The sequence below is a fragment of the Grampus griseus genome (assembly GCF_964374135.1).
Source record: "Grampus griseus genome assembly, chromosome: 5".
Lineage (NCBI taxonomy): Eukaryota > Metazoa > Chordata > Mammalia > Artiodactyla > Delphinidae > Grampus > Grampus griseus.
Genome location: NC_138998.1, coordinates 38,130,829 through 38,152,933, shown reverse-complemented (window position 1 = coordinate 38,152,933; position 22,105 = coordinate 38,130,829). Strand labels below are relative to the sequence as shown.

General features: G+C 39.6%; 1 protein-coding gene across 6 annotated transcripts in view; it reads right to left on the bottom strand.

Moving 5' to 3' along the window:
- Positions 1 to 6,449, bottom strand: part of MLF1 (myeloid leukemia factor 1) — a 35,472-nt gene extending 29,023 nt beyond the window's left edge. For all 6 annotated transcript variants that reach the window (XR_014296751.1, XM_082654442.1, XM_082654443.1 and 3 more), the window contains exon 1: positions 6,284 to 6,449. Coding sequence is in view for 5 of the 6 variants with exons in the window: in XM_082654442.1 (XP_082510568.1) it covers positions 6,284 to 6,330 (47 nt within the window). In the remaining variant the exon portion in view is untranslated. The remainder of the gene's footprint in view (positions 1 to 6,283) is intronic.
- Between the last annotated feature and the right edge of the window lie 15,656 nt (positions 6,450 to 22,105).

Genomic DNA, 22,105 nt, shown 5'->3' with positions numbered 1-22,105 from the left:
AGTGGGCTCACAGTCTGGCTTTTGCACCTGTCTGAACCATTCAGGAAGAAACCTGGCTGGACCCTGAAGTGAGTTCAACTCATGTCTACCCAAAACAGCAGCTGCTTGGAAACAGGACTTTAAGATTTCTCCTGTTCAAGCTTGATTTTTTTTCTTTTTTAACAAAGGCAAAATCTCTTGTGGTAGCAAGAAGTTATTTTAATATTTTAAAAATTAATCTAATAGAGTTTGTTTTCTCAGGTAGGAAGAGTTTTTACATTTTTCTACATATTCATATTGTTCTCTTTTGAAAATTAATGTTTAGGGACTTCCCTTGGTGGTCCAGCGGTTAAGACTCCACACTCCCAATGCAGGGGGCCCAGGTTCGATTCCTGGTCAGGGAACTAGATCCCGCATGCAGCAACTAAAGATTCCACATGCCGCAACAAAAGATCCCGCAGGCCATAACAAAGATCCCACGTGCTGCAACTAAGACCTGGTGCCGCCAAATAAATAAATAAATATTTTTTAAAAAAGAAAGAAAATTAATGTTTTATTCTTCTAGGAAAATAAACTAGAAATATGATGACACTTTACAAAGCTAATACCCTATAAACTGGTTATACTGTGTACATAAACTGGTCTATAGTAATAACTTGAAATGTGGTTAAAGATGTATATGAAAAATATTCTTTGTACATCCATAGGATGCAGTATTTTGCATCCACTAAATTCATGCTTTAAAGAATACCTAAAGACTAGGGAAATGCTTATGGTGTATGTTGAGGAAAAGCACAGTATATTTATTTTTATAAATTTATTTATTTTTGGCTACATTGGGTCTTTGTTGCTGCGCGGGCTTTCTCTAGTTGCGGTAAGCAGGGGCTACTCTTTGTTGCGGTGCGCAGGCTTCTCACTGCGGTGGCTTCTCTTGTTGCAGAGCATGGGCTCTAGGTGCGCAGGCTCAGTAGTTGTGGCACAGGGGCTTAGTTGCTCCGCGGCATGTGGGAGCTTCCCCTACCAGGGCTCGAACCCATGTCCCCTGCATTGGCAGGCAGATTCTTAACCACTGCACCACCAGGGAAGCCAAAATAGTATATTTATAACCATAAAGTTTGGTTCCAATTTTGGAGAAAAAAATTCATATATGGAAAATAGAAACGAAATACACCAAAATAATGATAGTAGCTAAAATCTTGAGTTGCATGATTTCCTTTACCAAATTTTCTATAGTCTTCAGATTTTCCATGAGAATGCATTTTCATTTAAATGAGGAAAAATTTACGTATACTATTATAATGGCCATACTACTTCTTTCAGCATTGCTGACACAAACCACAATCAAACAGAATGAAATTTAGCACCAAACATATGTTTTCTACTCCATTTTATTTGCCTATCAGAAGCTAGGAAAAATTGTTGCCCCCTCCCCCGACAAAAAAATCTTAACTCCTAGATTGATTCTGGGTCTCTTGGGATAACCTCAACATAAAAGTGTTTTTTTTAAGGGCTGGTAATGTTTCATTTCAGAATAAGTTTTTTTTCTTTAAGATTCTCTCAAATATATATATGTTGTATATATATATATAATATTTATATTATATATACATGTAATATATATTTTTTACCAGAATTACAATTTTACTGGCCTGTACAAGAATATAGATATTTGTGCTTCTAAGTAGAAAAGCAGTACACTATTCTTTATTACAAAGGGTCTTAGATAACTGATACGGCAGTCCCATTCATCAAGGGAAATTCCTTCCTTCCACTATACATGGTAGTGGCATAAGCAGATTGCTATGGGTCTTTGATCACAAAAAAATGTTTCCTAGTCTCAGTAAGGTGTATGGGTCCATAAAGAAAATAGATCAGATGATATATTTTCAACACTAGAAATAATGCATACAACCTTCGTAAGAGAATCTTTTAGGGCATGGACCATGACTTCTACAAATTTATAACAAAGTCCATGGGGCTGGGCATATAGTAGAAAACTAAGAAATACCTGAAGAATGAATTACATTTCCATAGGCAATTTTATCTGCCTACTGTTTAGAAGCACAGTTTAAAATGGTGGTGTGGCAGAAGGCTTTGATATTGTAAGAGATGTAGGAATGACTATGGCTCCTTTCCCATCCTGTAGGTACTCCCCTACTTCTGTGTGAATGCTTACAAAGTCACTGATAGAACTAAGCATTATGATATGATCAGATGGTACCAAATGGCATTCTTTGACTATGTCATAATCATGTTGTGCTCCTTGGCTCCTAACTCAATGGTTCGTACTTAACGAGCCAAAGAATGCCCCGAACAGTCTAGCTTATTTAATAAGGTGATTTTGTTTTATTTTCTGCCGTGGCAATATTCTCAATCAAGAAAATATCAGTCAATGCCTGTCTTGTATGTGTAATACATTCACTTTCAACTCAGTAAATAGGTCAAAGCAGTGTCCTCTGACTACCTCCAAAGTGCAAAATAAATAAATTTTTAAAAATTAAAAATAGAGATTATAGATATGTAAATTTTAGCCCCTGATGAGAGCGAGGAGATAGAAAAAGTAACATCCTAAGCATATAGGCAGGGCTTCTTTAACCAAAGACTGGTCATCACAATATGGTGCCCACATGAAGAGTTTGGGTGGCTTAAAGAAATGCTAACAATTTACTATGAAAAATAAGGCTGATTTACCTTATTAAAGGCTGTTTAATGTCTAATAGCTGATAAGTAGTAACACAGCTATTCTTTGTAGACTTGCACAATCAGAATTTCATTTCTGTAGCTCAGAAGATTCGAAGTTCATGTTTCTGTACAAAGCAGAAGTTTCTAGATTGTACTAAATATATGTAAACTTTTACATTTAATAATCAGTGTTTTTTAGGGTGTAGGATAGATGCCAAAATCATTTTATTCTCAAATTAATTTTTCTGTCCATACTTGCATATTTCTATTCTTAAGAAAATGCAAACGGGAGGAGAAAGTAGTATTCTTGAGAGAAAACTGCATGCCAGGAAGTGCTAGCTTTTAGCCTTTGTGTTTTTAACCAAATTACAAGTATTATTTGTTTAAAAAGGTATATGTGAATGTATACTGTGAGGCAATTTTCACCGAAATAACTTCAGCTCTGCAACATATTATGACACCAAAAATGTCCCAAATATATAATAAAACAACAAACTTTAAAATATCACTTTTAAAGTTTCCCTTTAATTTTCTGATGAAACATTTAATATGTGCTATTATAGGAAGGTAACCATTAAAAATGAATATATTTGAATTCAAAACTAGATTTTGTTTTTTACTCAAATCTCTAAAGTGTTTGACAATTTGACACTGTATTTTACTAGTCCTAATTTATTTAATAATTCTAATTTTATATCCAAGAAGTATATACTTTTTGTCTGCCCATTTTTAATTAGTAAATTAGTAGAGTGTGCTTATTATTAATATCCCTGATTCTGAACTAATGAATTATTTAGAAAATGGTAGTATTTAAATTAGAAAGTGCCAACATCGACAATGGCACCTGTTGAATGCAAATACAGAGATCTTCCTCTACTTGTGATGATAAACCCATCGTAAGGTGAAAATAACCGTAAGTCGAAAATGCATTTAATACATCTAATCTACCAAACATCATAGCTTAGCCTAGTGTACCTTAAATGTGCTCAGAACACTTACGTTAGCCTGCAGTTGGGCAAAACTAACACAAAGCCTACTTTATAATAAAGTATTGAATACCTCGTGTAATTTACTGAATACTGTACTAAAAGTGAAAAACAGAATGGTTGTCAGTGATGGGTTATTCACTCTCGTGATCGTGTGGCTGACAGAGCTGAGGCTCACTGCCCCTGCCACTGCCTACCTCATCACAGTATTGTACCACATGTCGCGAGCCCGGGAAAAGACTGAAATTCAAAATTCAAAGTATGGCTTCTACTGAATGTGTATTGTTTTCTCACCATGGTAAAGTTGAAAACTCTTAAGTGGAACCATTGTAAATTGGGGACCATCTGTAACTACTTTCAGCAATCCAGCAATCAACTAAATACCACATTAACTACAAGACAGAGTAAAAGACGCCAGATTGTCATTAAACAATATCTCTTGAATACTTTCTACATGTGAGACATTAAAATAACCACTAGTGAACCCAATGACCAGACACATAATGTTAGCAATAGGGATAATATTTATATAAAAGATGGTGGGCATGGAACCCTTCTGTGTTCCTTAAGGTCAGTGGATGATTTAATAAGGAGTCTGTCACCTTTATCAATTCCTTATGCTTGACTTGTATTAAGTAGTGGATTCTCATTTTGTTTGGGGTGCGGGTAAAAGGGGTGGGTCAAATGACACATTACTTGAAATAAATATAAACTCACATTCTCTTTCTCCCTTGTCTCCCCTAATTATGTTTATTCTCTATATTGTTAATTGTGGAGCAAAGAAATTATACGTCAGTTTTATAAAGTTAATTAATTTTATCCCAGATTTCTATGATATGGCTGCCTACATTTGAAGAAGGCTACAGAAAATGATGACTGAAAAACCTACTGACATGTAACTGATGGTCCTATCCATCCTCAGCCCATGGGAAGAGTGTTCTTTGATGTATGCCTACTATTTGTGGTCTGTTACTATTTCTGACCCTGACTCTTGGGTTCATTGCCTTTGCTCAGAAAGCGTCATCCAAGAGTTTAAATTACACTTTTGCTAGACGTTTTAAAGAAGGTACTAATTATACATTCATGGTTTAGTTTAGTTCATTGCTCTTTTGATATAATCAAAGACAATACAACTCAAAAGTTGTCTGTCATAATCTTCTTAACTGTCGCCCATTGTACTGATGTCACAATTACATAAGAGCCACTTCAACAGCTCAACTAATCTATGGATATATTTAGTCCCTACTCTCAGAGGCTTTTAAAAGAGCAAATCATAATCCAAAATTTGAAATGTGTTAAAATGACACTGGTCATAAGCGTCCCAACTGCTACTAAACAAGTTAAAACAGCATGATAAATTTGCTAGAGTCCATACACCCCTTAATTATAATGAATAATCTTTAGAATAAAATATTAATCATTTAACTTTTTCTAAATTTATCATTTCATCTTTCTACTGTTAATTTTCTTTCAGTTATTACTTTTATGTTATTTGGTTTTAATATAGTACTAATACATTTAAGCCAATATAATATTTTTCTTTAAAAACAAACAAAAAAATCGATGTAGTAAACTGTTAACATTTTAACTTTTTAAAAAGATGGTCCCCAAGTTGCACAGATAGAGAATTTAAGTGATCAAAATAAATTAGGACAGCAAGTCAAAATTCAAACTGACAAAACACTTGGGTAAAAAAGTAACACAAATCTTCCTGTTTTAGGGATCACTAGATTGTGTTATTACTTTTATATAATCGACAAAGGAAGAACTAAAGAAAAAACAAGACACAGCAAAACCCAGAAAATTAGATCATAATGAAACAACTAATTTCTGGATGCCTTCGTCTTAAGGCATCATATTATTTCACTTGGAACCATTCACTGGGTTGGCACTTGTTTACCTGAGGTGTTCAGTGCACCTCTCTCTGCTTCCCTGTCCTATTTGTACTTTTGACAGAAAGAGGAGTCTCTCTCCAAACAAGGCTAGCTTTGTAACAAAGCAAGCAAAGGAAACAAACAGGGCACTTGGCAATTTCCAGCCACTTCCAGGGAAAGACAGCAAAACTCTCCAAGTGCTCTTACAAGCACGTATTATGGAAAATACTTCTTTAAAAAAAAAGGTTCCTTTTTTGAAGACTTATTAAACATTCCCTGCCCCTCATTTGGAATAGAAGCAGGTGTGGAAAGGGTCCTGTAAGTATAATTCTCTGCAGAAGTTCCACCGAGAGGGCAGTTACCGTTGTCACCTGCAAAGCCTCTGCGGCTGCGAAGACGGGACTCCCAACACCAGAAGCACAGGGGTTGCGGGGCGGGAAGTATCCGAAGTCTGGCCAAGTTGAGAGCAGCCGGCACACGGGTTTGTTGGGCGGGGAATCCCCCCATCTCACGCCCGCCAAATTTCTCTCCCCTCCTTCTCACGTCCCGAAATCCTCCTCTCCTCTCCCTCACACGCCCCTAAATCTTCTCCGTTCCCTCTCACGCCCCCCAAGTCTTCCTCTCCCTCAAACTGCCTCCTGGAGTCACTCGAATTCCCTCTCGCCCTCTTGAGTTTTAACTGACTCTTTTCCCTTAAGATAGCTCCGTTCAAGATCCCCGAGTTCCCGCGCGACCGCCGGCTCCCGGCCCGCCGACACTCACGAGAAGAAGGGATCATCCTCAAAGCTGCTGCTCAGCATCCCGAACATCCTGGCTCTGTCTCGGGCGGCGGCGTTTGCGGACAGATTGGAAAACGATGTAACGCCGCGGCCGCGACCCGAGCCAGCCGGTCCAGCACTTGTCGACGCTTGTCTCCCAGTCGCTAAGGCAGTGCCCGTCGGGAAAGGCGGTGCTTGACGCGGAGCTGCTTTCCCATTGAACGCTGGTCCCATAACGTCACCAAGATGAGGCGGGGAAACAATGTGCCACTGCCATGGCAACCGCCATCAACACAGGAGACTGGAAGTCTGGCCACGCGCCAGCCAGGCAACCCATCGTGAAGCCTCGGGTAGCACAAGATAGCTTGTTCTCTGGGCTGCAGGAACACAGAAATCAGTCTACCCCTTGTGTGACCTTGGGCAAATCCCCCTCGGCCTCGAACCCCAAGTCTCTTTTCGGGAAAATGGAGATGGGTCAAGATTTAGGCCAAATGGCGTCCAAAGACCCATTCACCGGCCACATTTTGTGATCCACAGCAGAGTCCTATATCCAAAATGCTCTGTGGTGGTTGGTCGGACACTGTGAACAAATAATAAGAAAAGATATGCAAAAAGTTTTTGAGTACAGTTAGTAAATAGTGTACCCAGTACTTGAGGGAAATGGGATGAGGCCTATCAGATTTCAACAATCTTTGCCTTTTGTGAGCCTGAACTGAAAGCAGTGTTTCCCAAAGTGGGAAATGCTTAAGTTTTACGTAGACATGTTCTTTAAAAATAAGATGAGAATTTTGCTCTCTTCCATCCTCTTTCCAGTCCCTATTTCAAGAAGCAAGTCTCACTTTGATGCTGGTATGTCTTTAACACCTTCTCCAGCATTCCTTAACAGAGTAAGACTCAGGCACAAGGCCTGCAGCAAGCAGCCGTAGCCAACTAAAATTCCATTACTGTATATTTTTGTTTTAATTGTATTTATATCTGAGCCTTCTGTTTATGGCAAGTGAAACTGGTTTTAAATTTAAAGCAGTAACTAGTCTTTAAACACTAAGTGAAAAAGTGAGCTAATTTAAGGAAACAGTACAGGTGGGATTTGGATATGTTGGGGGGGAGGGGGGAGGGCATCATGACAGTGGTTCTCATACTATTGAGCTTTGGAAAACACTGTCCTGAGAACTTGCAGGAGCCTAGAGAAAGGTGGAGAAGAAGAAAGAAAGAACATTAAAGAAAGAGAAGAACAATTGAGTCTAAGAAGAGAGAAAATGCACCTTGCATGTCCATCCTTAATTAAGTGGGCTCCCCAGCCTCTCTAGAGGGCTGTCATGTGGAGACAGAGTGTTATCCATGGCTCCACAGGGCCTCCTGGGATTGGGCCAGAGAAGTGGCACTCTGCCAGAGTGAAGAAGCGTGCAGGGCCTGATTTGGAGGTGGCAGGAGTACTCAGGGTTATTTTGGGAGCCAGAAATTTAATCCTTTGGACCTTTTACCTCCCCACCTTTAGCCAAGTTCTCTGGCAGCCCCCCTTTCCCGAGACTGGTGACATGAGGTTGGGCAGCCTTCACAGCCCAAGTTGAGATAGTATAGCCCTTCCGGGGAAGAGGATATTTTCTTCCCCAGCCTCAGAATGAAGTTCAGAGAGCATATACATATTAGGGATCTTCTTGACTAGTTTCAAGGCAAAAAAAAAAAAAAAAAGTTTTAGAAGACCTGAAATTATTTTCTCTTTAAAATAATACAACACAAGATGTTAAGGAGGCCACGCTTTAAAAAAAAAAAAAACAAAAAATACTTAAATGGGGTAAGTTATTTGTGATAAATGATAGGATTAAAATAGTTCTGGATTAAGGTCAAATAAAGCAACTTGTGAGAAGTTTTTCCCTCTTGTTCCCATTGGGATTTTTCTTAGAATTGCACTGTTAAAACATGAAAACTTTAGTCCAGGCACAGGTTAGTCAGGGAGTTACCTGGAGCTTCTAAAAACAGTTTGGGCCTAATGGCCAATGCTTAAAAAATAGTTAGTAGAGGAAAAAGGACAGTTGAAGCTAAAGAGACCTCATCAGTTTCAGATCAGATAGGTAAAGAGGGAGGAGGTGAAAGACGAGGTGGGTTGGCAGAGGATGAATACCAGAGGAGGGGAGAATAGAGATGCAGAGCAGGACTAAGGGGAGAAGGTCTTGGACTTGGCTGTAGATAGAAAAACAATAGCTCATATTTACTGAATGTGTGCCAGGCACTGTTATAGGCACTTCCTGTGTATTAACTCATTAAATCCTCACAAGATTTTTATGGAGTAGCAATGGTTTTTTATCTCCGTTTATAGGTAATGCAACCAAGACACAGAGAGGCTAAGAAAATTGCCAAAGTTCACACAGCCAGTAATTGAACTGGGTGGGGTGCCTGGAGTTTTCCCTGGTGGGGGCTACTTACACCAATGTGGGTGATGGGCCACACTTAAAGATGCAGGATGAAAGCAAGTTATTATTTCTCAAAATTATGCTGACAAACTAAAAAATGGACCCAAATTAAACAGTATAAAATTCAGTGGGAATATATTAAAATCAATTCAATTCAATTGTACAAATATCTACTGAGTGCCTACCCTCTGTCAGTGATTGATCTAGACACTGAGTTGTTGGTGAACAAAACAGACAAAAATCCCTGTCCTCCTGGAGTGTATATTCTTGTGAGGGCAGAATGAAAATAAATAACATAGAAAGTAGTATGTTAAAAGGTGATAGGTGTTAGGGGAAAAAACCAAGCAGGGTAAGGGGGATGGAGGTGTGTAGTTATAAACAGGGAATTCTGTGTAGGCCTCATCGTGAAGGTGAATTTGAGCAGGCTCACTGGAAGGAAGTGGACATGTATTGGAAGAGCATTCCAGGCCAGTGCAAAGGCCCTGAGGTAGCATGTGCCTGGTGTATATAATGCACTGTCTATTCATAGGTCCTGAAACTTACCTTCAGAGGAATGAGATAAGTCAAGTAAAGTGAAAATTACCTATAAGGATAATAGCTCCTGTTTGTACTTCTTATGTTCCAGGCATTGTATTAAGTGCTTTGTATACATTTTCTCATTTAATCCTTACAACAACTCTGTATACTAAGACAGAGGTCCCCAACCCCTGGGCCGTGGACCGGTACTAGTCCGCGGCCTGTTAGGAACCGGGCCACACAGCAGGAGGTGAGCGGCGGGTGAGCAAGCGAAGCTTCATCTGCTGCTCCCCATTGCTCCCATCGCTCGCACTACCGCCTGAACTATTCCCCTCCCTCCATCCCTGGAAAAATTGTCTTCCACAAAACCAGTCCCTGGTGCCAAAAAGGTTGAGGACTGCTGTACTAAGATGTTTATCTCCATATTATATATGGAAAACCTGAGACACAGAGAAATCTGGTGATTATCCAGTCAATTCAAATCCAAATTAGCCCTATTCCAAAGCTAGTATTCTTGCCACCACCCTGCTTTATCTCCCTATAAAAAATTAATCATTTACCGAGTATCTCTAAGTACTAGACACTTTTACATGTATAATCTCTAGAGAAGCAAGAATAACTACAATTCTGCAGCCTGTGGAACGAAAACCACATTCACAGAAAGATAGACAAAATGGAAAAGCAAGGACTATGTACCAGATGAAGAAACAAGATAAAACCCAGAAAAACAACTAAATGAAGTGGAGATAGGCAACTTTCCAGAAAAAGAATTCAGAATAATGACAGTGAAGATGATCCAAGACCTCAGAAAAAGAATGTAGGCAGAGATCCAGAAGATGCAAGAAATGTTTAACAAAGACCTAGAAGAATTAAAGAACAAACAGAAGAATTAAAGAACAAACAGAGATGAACAATACAATAACTGAAATGAAAAATACACTAGAAGGAATCAATAGCAGAATAACTGAGGCAGAAGAACGGATAAGTGACCTGGAATACAGAGTGGTGGAATTCACTGCTGCAGAACAGAATAAAGAAAAAAGAATGAAAAGAAATGAAGACAGCCTAAGAGACCTCTGGGACATTAAACGCAACAACATTCGCATTATAGGGGTCCCAGAAGGAGAAGAGAGAGAGAAAGGACCCGAGAAAATATTTGAAGAGATTATAGTCCATAACTTCCCTAAAATGGGAAAGGAAATAGCCACTCAAGTCCAGGAAGCGCAGAGAGTCCCAGGCAGGATAAACCCAAGGAGAAACACGCCAAGACACATAGTAATCTCTAACCACACTACAACTTAGGTTTCACTTGGAAAGTCACTGACCAAGTTGAGAGAATACAAAGAAAAGCATGAAACCCACAACAACGCTACAACTCTATTAAAAATACCAAGAGTTTGAAATGTCAGTGTGCCCTCTTTTCTTTCATCTATTAATTCATCAACTATTTATTAAAAAAATAGCTATATCCCGAGCACTATTCTAGGCATTGAGGATTCACAACTCCCTGGCCTCTTGGATCTTACATTCTAGCAGACAGCTCTTTTACCAGCTAATTCGGCAAGTATTATTGTTACAGCACTTCAGAATTTTCAAAATGCTTTTGAAGACATTATCTCAAGTGCCCAAGAAGACGTAAACAGGTTCTTGAGTGCTGGACTTTCAGACTTAATTCTAGCTCTGCAGAGCCACGGGTGCTAGGCCATGGTAAATATCTTTACTACAGTTAATTTCAATGTGTTTAGGGTTTCACTGTCTTAATCCGTTTGTCTTAAACTGTGCACAGAGATGCTGCAGGAGAGTTACAGCAAATTCACAGGGGGTGCCATGCAACAATTAAAAATTTGAAGGAGGACTTCCCTGGTGGTCCAGTGGTTAAGAATCTGCCTGTCAATGCAGGGGACAAGGGTTCGATCCCAGGTATGGGAAGATCCCACATGCCATGGAGCAACTAAGCCCGTGCACCACAACTACTGAGCCCTCACTCTAGAGTCCGTGAGCCACAACTACTGAGCCCATGCGCCTCAACTACTGAACCCTGTGCGCCTAGAGCCCATGCTCCACAAGAGAAGCTTCTGCAAATAAGAAGCCAGTGCACCACAATGAAGGGTAGCCCCTGCTCACCACAACTAGAGAAAGCCTGCATGCAACAATGAAGACCCAGAATAGCCAAAAATAAAAAAAAAAATTTTAATTAAAAAACTTCAAAGGAAACAGAAACTTGACATCTGTCAGATGTTGTGAATCTACTGGCTTGAGATAGTTCACATATTTCAATACTGTGCTACATTCCTTAAGGTGATGTCATAGCTTTGGAAAGCTAGGTTTTGAGAAATTACCATGATGACAAGGAAGTACCTTGTGAAAATCAGTGTGGAAAAGGAAATGTCGATGGCAAAGCTCAATCTGTTCCCGAAGTTTGAGAAGTTAAGCCATGCTAGAGTGGCACACATCTCTCAGTGTGATTATTTAAGAATGATATAAAAATTTTTTTCTTTCAATGTATGTAATTTTTAAGAAGGCTACTGAGTTTCTAGGACATACATATTTAAGTTGTTTGGACTTAAGTTGTTGGTAATAAACAGAACCAACTACTGAGTATTTCTTCAGACCTAGGGGGCACAGTGAATATATTACTGAGGCACTAAGGGCTCATGACCTGAGATCATTTGGGCACATCTGTCTTAACCCCATGATCTTTCTTTCTTTCAAATTTTTAAAAATTAAAAGTTGTATCACAAATCCAATTTTTCTAAAAGGTATGATTCATTTTCTTTTTAGTGTTTATTCTCTTTTCAACTAGCCGTCTTACCAGCCCTCTTACAAGTTTGCATTATATTTTTATGAAAGATGGGAAATCATACATAGTGATAAAAGACATATAATAAAAGCATAGGTCCAAGGTGTTCAAACTCCCTGTTGGGGCCACCTCTGGTCCCTACAGCATCATTGTTCAAATTAGGAACAGTTGCCTCCCTCTCAAGATACTTCCATTAATGGGACAATTGTTTAGTAAATTTATAAATCTACAATGTGTACGGTATGACTGGTGCCCCCTTAGGTGTTTCACACTTGATTACGGTAGCCCTCTCCCAAGCATGAATTCTTTCTACTTGTCAGAAGTTAATGTACCCAGCTCATCCACAAATTCATGAGCAAGAAATGTAATTTTATTTTCCTGTAGCTGAACTTGATTTATATTCTGTGTTCCCATTCTATTGGGGGTGACCCTTCCTTCTCTCCCAGGCAGACAATGCCAAGGTGGAGTTAGTTGCCAGCTGTGCTGCATCCCTGAAGGCATCTTTATTCCACTCGCTGGCTGGAGTCAGGACACTAAGCGTCTCACGATGTGTGGCACAGTCTGGCACGATGAAGAACCGTCTTGTCCTAAATGTCAATAGCATTCTTCTCCCTTGAGAGTCATACTCTCTAAAGCAAGTTTTTCCTCCGGTGAAGTAAACCTTCAAAGCAAATTTGACTTCACAGAGAAAAATTTTCAACGCTAAGTCCTCCTTTTTGGTGCCTGCTGCTGAGGTGAGAGCCAGGAGTTTTGTTCACAGCACGCCACGAATAAGCAGCACACTTTTCCAGTGGTGTTTACGGTTATAGCTCATTTTCTCTGTGGACACGTTATTTTGCACAAATTGTAATTGTCATATTTTATTTAGAAAAACATTGAGAAAATGTCACCTTTGAGGTATTGGTAACAAGAGGTCTGCCTCTGCTGAAAGGTGCTTTAGGCAGCCCCTTGGGGGCAGAATCCGAGGCTTTAGTCCCTGGGCTGGGGTCCTAATGTTCGGGTGGCAAAAAGGAAGTTTGTAGGAGAGAAGCAGAGGAATGTCCTGTCCTAGTGATGGAAGGCCAGAGAGGACAGAAAAACACTGGGGAGGGAGTGAAGGCTCACTGTAGGGTCAGGGCTGAACCATGGATTATACTGCTGTTACATATGGGCAAAATTTTGGCCTTTCCCACATTTCTTAGATGTAAATCTTTGAGACTTTGATATTTTGAAGCACGTGCCATGTTCTTTTTAAAATATAGTCTTAGCTAAGGGCTCACTTCCATTTACTAACAGTTTCCACCTAAAAATTGTCTACCAAAAGTTTTACAAATTTTATGCTAATTCTCTCAGTAACCCTGTGAGGGAGGCACCATCGCCATTCTGCAGATGAGAACACAGATTCGGGGAGGTGGAGTGATTTGCCAAGGTCCTCTAGCTGGAGACTGGTAGAAGAGGGATTCTGATCCGGATGGGGCCACTTCAAGGACATTTTCCTCTCACTACACCCCTAGGTAGTTCTCATAACGAAAAAGAACCTGATGGAGTGAAACGGCATATATGTGAAGCTGCCAAGATTGTCCAAACTTCGGCATAGCTTGTTTGGTTTAAGTACATCAAAACTTTGGCCTGTGTTTTGAATTTTCTTTAAAAACAAACAGTAGCAAAAATGTTATTTAATGAATAAAATGAAGCCTATTACTCCAAAGACAAGGCATCTGAATGACAATGTCAAGTAGAAATATGTTATACTAATTTTTTTTTTAAGTGACAAACTTTCCACAGAGACCATAACAGAGCCATGTGTAGTTATGGAAATCCACACCCGAAGACTAATAAGTTTTCTAACTTACTTTTTAATTGAGGTGTAATTTAAATATGGTAAAGTCCACTGATTGTAAATGTACAGCTCAATACAATTTTACATATGAATAAACCTACGTAGACACCACCCAGTTGAAGATACAAAGCATTTCAAATACCCCAGAAAATTCCCTCGTGGTCACCCCCAGATCATCTCTCTCAAAAGTAACTAGTATTCTGAGATTTGCTTCTTTTGCTTAACATTATGTTTGCAAAATTCACTCATATTATTGCATGTAGCAGTAGTTTATTATTTTTCATTGCTGTGTAATATTTTATTGTATGAATTTACCACACGTAATTTACCCATCTACTGTTGATAGATTTTTGGATTGTTCCTTTCTCTTTTTTTTTTTTTTTTTGCGTTTGACTAGAGCTGCTATGACCATTCTTGTACATGACTTAATTTTTTTTTTTTTTTGGCTGTGCCGTGCAGCTTACAGGATCTTAGTTCCCTGACCAGGGATTGAACCCAGGCCCGGCAGTGAAAGTGCCGAATCCTAACCACTGGACTGCCAGGGAATTCCCATGACTTAATTTTTAAAATCAATTTAACATTCAGCTGTTTTTTCATCTTTATTTTCATTGAAATTCGGAAAGCTTTCTACAGACAATAATTTCATAAGGAGGATTTTTCTATTGAGTCAACTTTTTGATGTTTGCAACTGTCTATATTTCTTTTGTGTCTAAAATAGAAGGAACACTTCGTTGCGTCTTTAAAAAATTGAAAAAGTTTAGAATCACGAAGCCTAAAACAAGTTGAATAGTAGGTAGCATTCTTTAAGAAACACCGTTGAGGTCATCTGTTCTCAGGAACTGTTTAATGTGACTGTCTAAAGCATTATTTTAAAAGTTATTTTTAAACCTTTGATAAGATTTGGAGAGAATTCAAGCTGTGGGTGGATGTCCCACTGTGAAGGCAATCATATGAGAAGGCTGTCCAGGGCTTGAGGGAATTATATTGGAAAACTTTAAGAACTTGAATGCCTTCATCCTGGTCATATGCTTCGATGCTTTTACTATTTGAAGTGTTAGAAAAAATTTGCTTCCATCTTAGAAGAGTTGTTTTTAATTTCAAGGCCATGCAAGTTCTAATGCTATCTGGGGTATATACTTGGGCATAACAAGATAAAGGGGTGACAGGGAGTTAATCATAAGTAGCTCCAAGCTATACCTGGTTTCTTCCTAATTCATTTATCACCCTCAGACCTGGAATCTCCCTTGGGATACAGCCTCCAGCAGGGCTCATACTATGGAATAGCACTGGAGCCTGTTGGGAGAAACTGAGGTGGGCCAGGCCTGGGGTTGCTGGTGGGCAGGAGAATGCTGTGTGGTCTGCTGCATGTTCTTAATGATAAAAGCTAAAACCTACTATGTGCTAGGCACTTTAATTCACAACAGTTCCATTATTCTTTTATAGAAGTAAGTAAACAGGCTTTAGAGAGTTAATATGTGTAAGAGCATATTGCTAGGAAGTAGTAGAGTTGGGACTGGGAGCCAGGTTGTCTGGCTGTAGAATCTGGGCTCTTGATCGATGCACTGGTATAACCCCCGCTGCCTTGCTGTCTAGCACACAGGAGACTAGCTGTCTCCTTTATCTCCAACTGAGGATGGGGCTTTGCCTGGAGCCATAGTCAAAAACACAAACATCAATAAGGGCCAGGTAAGTAATGAAAGTGAGAGAAGTGGAATAGGTAAGATGATAAGGAGAATAAGAACAAACATTTATTGTTTCCACTGTGTGCCAGGCACCACTCTAAGTGTTTTACATGTTTTAACTGTCTTAATCCCAAAAACAATCTAATGAGATAGACACAATTATTACACCCATTTTACATGAGAGGAAGCTAATGGTCAGAGAAGAGCAATCATGTGTTCAAGGTCACACATCCAGGAGAACCCTGGGAGTCTGGCTGGGAACCCACACTCTTATCCCTGTGCTGTATGGCCATGGGTGCCTGGAAGGGCGTGACAGTGGGCACTGGAGGGGGCTTGTCTCCAGCAAAGCGGGGAACTGCTACTCAGCTCCAGATGACTGCCCTGCAGAAATTCATGCCCACTGGTAGTATGGAACGTCACATGAAATCTTTCAATTTTTTACAGTGAGCAATTAATTAAGAACAAGATACCCTAGCAGGCCAAACAAAACAAGGCTGTGGGCTGAATCTGGCCCGCAGGCTTCGAGTCTGTGATCTAGTTACTTCGAGCTTGAGTTGTCATGGCAGGAAAGGATACTTGAGCCCAGTAGCATCCACGTACTGCCTTCTGAGCATAGCTCAAAGCTGCGCTGACAGCAAGGCCTGTGTTGTGAGAGCTGAGAAGTGCCCGGACTCCCAGCTGAAGGCCTTCATGAGTGGATGCCAGTTGCCACATCACTGACTGTCCATATCTTAAAATACTGGCACCATAAAGCAGTAGTTTCATTTCTGCAGGATATTTAGATTACAAACTAATGTTTTTCATCTGGTGTGCAAACATTTATTACAAGTTTATCAGTTTGGGGTATTATATTACCTTTCTAATTCTGTTGTCTTAAAGTAGACCTGAGATAATCTTGCCTGTGCTCTAAAATCCTTGCATCCCAGTTTTGTAAGTTGAAGTACTTGTGGTTTTTGACTCTAGCTCTAGGTTAGGCCCTCCCTCAATTGGAGGTAAATGAAACAGCTAGTCTCCTCTGTGCCAGAGAGTGGGTCAGCAGTCCCTGTATAGCTTTGGGAAAAATCAGACTTTCATAGTGTATGCAATAAAGGATCAAAAGCCCATTTATCCATATAAAAGCAATCTGTTAAACTAAATGTGATTGGATGCTTCCAAGAGCTTTTTCCCCCTCTTAATATTTGTTACTTGTTTACTTGCTACTTGTTTTGTCACTAGCCAGAATGTATAGGAGAGCTATACATTTTAAACAAAAAGCTTACTAGGCAACATTTTTGGAATTTTATTTCTTTTACTTAATTTTTCTCCCTTCGAATCCTTATTTCCATACTGGGCATGTACTCCGGGTTCTTAGAAAGAAAAATGTTTAAGGGTTGTATTAGTTTCTTGGAGCTGTCATAACAGAGTATCTGGGTGGGTGGCTTAAACAACAGCAATTTACTTTCTCACAGTTCTGGAGGTTAGAAGTCAAGCTGTCGGCAGGGCCGTGCTGGCTCTGAAGTCTCTGGGGAAGAATTCTTTCCTTGCCTCACTCCTTGGCTTGTCCCCATATCTCTCCAGTCTCTGCCCCCATCATCAAGTGGCCTGCTCCCCTGTGTGTTTCTGAATCCAAATTTCCCTCTCCTTATAAGGATGCCAGTCACTGGATTTAGGGCCCACCCTAATCCAGTATGACCTCATCTTAACTTGATTACATCTGCAAGGACCCTACTTCCAAATAAGGTCATATTCACAGGTTGCAGGTGGACATGAATTTTGGGGGGGGGATGCCATTCAACCCAGTGCATGCATCCATTAGTAACTTGTACAGAAATAATCAGAATAGGCAGGGAACAAATTTTTCAGAATTAATCATTATATAAAACTTGGAATATAAGCCAACAATCAGCTGGCAAGCTTGAAAGTTATATAATTTTACAGAACTTTTACAGCATGTGTTTAGGATATTAACCTCATTCCAACTTCTTCCTGCCTTTTCTACTCTCATTCTCTCCCTGGCCCTATTTTCTTCACTGACTTGTTAGGATTTCTCTTTTATCTGCTCACAGTCTTTGAATTATTATAAAATACCTGATGCTTCTCTGGAACAAAGAATGGAAGGAAGAAATAAATAAATAAATAAAATAATAAAAATAACCACCATTAATTTAATGGTGGTGTTGAGATATTGGCCTCCATTTGAGAACAAACTCATAATGAGAAGCTTTCTGACATGAGAAAATGCCAGTGTAGATCTCAGAGTGATGTCTCTAATTGCCTAGACCTTTTTACATTAGGTATCTGCATGAGTTATAACTCTTTTGTGAAGATAAAAAGTCTGCTGCAAGAAATAGCCCCAGTGCTGTAAGGGCTGTCAGACAGGAGGGCATCTCAAATGAGATTAATGATGTCTGCCTTAATATAAGAAGATTTAGCATAACCAAGATTATGGATTCTGCAGAAACCTGCCAGCACTCATTTATCTGGAATAAATACTATTTTTAATTAAAGTCCTAAGGTAGGTTATTCCTGAACTAATGAGATCTATAGCGATTACCTTTGCGAATTAATTTTCTTTCTTAATTCTCAGTCATTTTGATGATTATGGCTTATTCAGTCTTACTCATGGCAGTCAGCTTGTAGGACAAGCCGATTTCTAGCTAAAGGCACTAAATAACCCAGTATTTGTTTTTACATGGTACTCTCATTTTCTAATTATATTTATCATTTAACCCAAATACTCTTATAGATCTGTCTGTCCAACTGAGCTGTATATGGCAAGTCGGCTTTATGAAATAAGATTACTCACAAGAGCATAAGGCTTCAATCTAAGTGAAATGGTAGGGAGTATAAAATCAGAAAATTACAGCACTGCTATTCTTAACTATTTGTTTAATTGATTCTGGTTCTTTGCTAGGCACTGTACTTTTTGAGTGTTGTACACACATCAGCTCTAATCCACATACAAACTCTGCAAGATAGGAATTACTATTCCTGTTTACTAGATCATGGAACAGAGGCTTAGGGGGTTTAGGCTTAGGTTTAACTCTATAGCTCACTTCATACCACCATGCCATGCAGTCTCTGCTAACAGTGGCAATCACCCAGCTTTCAGCAGACCTCCATATAAACATCAGTGTTTATCAGTATGTGGTTCAACCAGGTTTTCAGTGACTCAATAGGGTTGGTTACTCTTGCGGTATAACAAACCACCTCAAAACTTTGTGGTATGGAGGTGCCATTTTATTACATTCATAGATGCTGTGGGTAAGGAGTTTAGACTGGGAAATGAAGATGGCTTATCTGAAGGGCCTCAGCTAGGGGGACTGTGGCTGCAGGAGTCTGCACTCACATGCTGGTTGTTGGCTGGAACCTCAGCTGGAACTGTCAGCCAGGACACCAACATGAGGACTCTCCGTATTGCCTGGGTTTTCTCACAACACGGCAGCCCTTAAGTAATTGGCATCTTGTATGACAGCTCAGGGTTCTGGGGTGAGTATCCCAAGAGAATTAGGCATAAGCCTTTCCTGAACTAGTCTTGGAAGTTATGCTGTGTCATTTCTGGTGTGTTCTGTTGGTTAAAAGCAAGTCACCAAGATTGACCCAGATTCACGGAAGGGGATATAGACCCCTCCCCGCCCCCTCAATGGGAGAAGTGTCAAAGAATTTGCAGACATGTTTTAAAGCCATCACAGTGGGTAATAAATACTTAACTACATATTGTTACTTGTGGCTTACATGTTAGAGTTGAGGTTCTCATCTATTTCCCTGCCTCTTCCGGACGGCTCACCTGGTTGCCAGAAATATAAGCAAGGGCACGCTCCAGGCAAATGCACCTCTATTACTAGTTGGGACTCCTGCCCCTAATTTCTAGCTACCTACGACTTTGATACATTGGCTGGGGAAGAGTTGAAGCACTGGAAGCCTCCTTTTCAACCTTTCTTCCTAAGACAGAGAGAATCAGACTATGCCTCTCGTTTACCTTAGATGGTTTTGCTTGGCTTTTTGGGAGTGAGAGCAGGCTGAAAAAAATCATATTTATTGCTTCACTCACAAGAGATCACACACCTGGTTAATTCAATTTTTTAGTAAGTTCAAATATTTGTTGACAGCAAGATCCTGCTGGTGGAGACAGAAATCATTGATCAAAGGTTGGCTGGTAAATGTAGAATGAGAATTGAATTGAGCATTTTCCATGTGCTTACAAGATAAGATGAATGAAAGGTTCTTTTTTTCCCTTCAAGGAGAAAAAGTTGAATAGACGTGGAAACTACTTAAATGGAAAAGGAGGTGATTAGGCACATGAGTTAAATGGATGATTTGGTGCCTCCTTTCCCCTGGGCCCTCACCTCAAGACATCATACCATTTTGACACGGAGTCAAGCTGAAACATTCAATGCCTAAATGGGATACATTCAGGCTCCGAGAACTACTCTTAGCGGATGAGTACTGGCCTGGAATAGAGAACTGAGGAGCAATGGTGATCAGGAATTCTCAGGGTCGAAATGACACTCACTCACTTCATGTTTGAAATGTTTGTACATAAAGCTACTGCTGTCACAGCTTACTGTAACTTCATGAAAAGGATGCTTGTCAAGCGGCCTTTGGAGAGCTGGAAACGGGAGTATGCCACCCAGCAGCATTTGATGTAACTATTTTCTGAATTAGCAAAAATTTGAATGGGCAGATGTGCTGTGTAGCCAGGTTTCTTTAGGATCTTCTATATTTTTAAAGGAAATAGTAAGATTCATAATTATCAGGCTATTTTCTGCTCTGACAAGCTGAAATACATTTCCTAATCTCTCTTGCAACAGGAGAGTAGTCAGGTGACTAAGTTCTAAGGGATGACATACAAACTTCCAAGTTTCCTTTAATTTTAACTTCTGAGTCTTCTTAAGAGGAAAGGAGTAAGTACATCCTTCACACTGCCCGGAATGTGGGCAGTGGGATGTGAGTATGATGGCTAGAGCCGGACTGAATCACATGGTGGAAGCCACCTACCTAATGAGGATGTTAGAGCAAGAGTCAGGGTTCCTCACATGTGAAGCCACCATACCTGCCTTTAAATGTCTTTCATTTGAGAGAGAAATAAACGTTTTTCTTACTTAAGCCACTGTTTGTTGTTACTGTTGTCATTGTTTACGAAGCCAAAACTAATTGCTACAATTAATCCTAATTGATACACTGCCCTTGCAGATAATTTTATCTGCTTTGGTCCCAGCAGGAAACAAATGACATACTCAAAAGAGTTTAACGAAGGCAATATATACAGAGATGTGAGCAGGGTTAAGGAAGCCAATCAGGGACTAACAGCTACCGGAAACTGCCCCAGCCTCCAGGTCAGAAGGCAGGAGGAGGGAGCTGTTACTATAACATGGTGGGAACTGTATCCTTGAGAGAGGGGCTAGCCACACTTAGGAAAGCAACCACAACTGAAACAGCAGGGGTACAGAGACCCAATTCTCTCTCCTCCTTCCTGTGATTTCCTGCTAGTGCCTACTATTGGCCGAACCCAACCAGAAGCCAGAGGGCAAGGGAAACTGGGTGATATAGTCTGTAAAAGTCAGCCTCCTGGGACACTGCAGAGAACAAAAGACTGAAGAATGATTCTGATGGATGATGGCGAGAACTAGCTATATATAATGTCCTCTCATTATAAAATGACTTTTTAGTTCTTGAGTGATTTGAAGATAATCTTAATTTGCATGAAATCATCCAATTTGAAAGTTAACTTATTGTTGCTGTTATTTACTAGTTAAAATGTGAAAGGTACATACCCTATGTCCTAGCGATTCCACTTTTAGGGATCTACGCAGCCATTAAAAACAATGAGGCATATAGATGTACTGCTCAGGAAAGTTATCTAAGGAATATGATCCGGGAAAAAAATTAACTGGAGACAAATCTGTTTTCATGGTCTGAAAAGAGAGCCCATGTGTCAATATCTCAACAGAGCCGTATTTGTTCAAGCAGAGGGAAAGGCTGGGATGACTGTTAATAATGGTCACCAGAGGTGACAGACAACGCAGCAGCCGACTAAGAGGGACAGATAATGTTTACATTCAAAAACTGGTTCCACATGGATGACCTTCCTTTTTGTGTTTTGTTAGTATTTTTCAATGAGAAAAAGAAAAAAAAAAAACCCAAATCACAAAATGTGAAAGATATCACTTAAGAAAAAGCTTAATTCTTGATATAACTCTCATTTTGTGTACACTTTTTCTAGCAAATGAGCAAATTTAATAAATTATATGTGGCCATTTGCTAGCTTGCATAAATCATATAATTTATAGAAAAAATATATAAATGAATATTGAGAAAGTTTTGAAGTACTTATCAGAAAGAGAATTAGTTTAGTAAAGTGGTGGCCATTGATATTTAACTTACAAATTTCACATTTGAACTAGAATCCAATATTCAAATCCCCCATCGACATTTAAACATTATATTATTTTTTAAACTCCCAAAGCAAAAATACATTTCAAATCTATGCTGCCTTTGTTAGTGAAAAGACAGAGACTTTTGTCATCGATTGTGGTAAATTCTAAAATAGGTTTTTCAAAAAATAAGAACTCTTTGATGAGTTTTGTAACCCTTTCAAAGCTCTCTAAGGTCTGTGTAAATG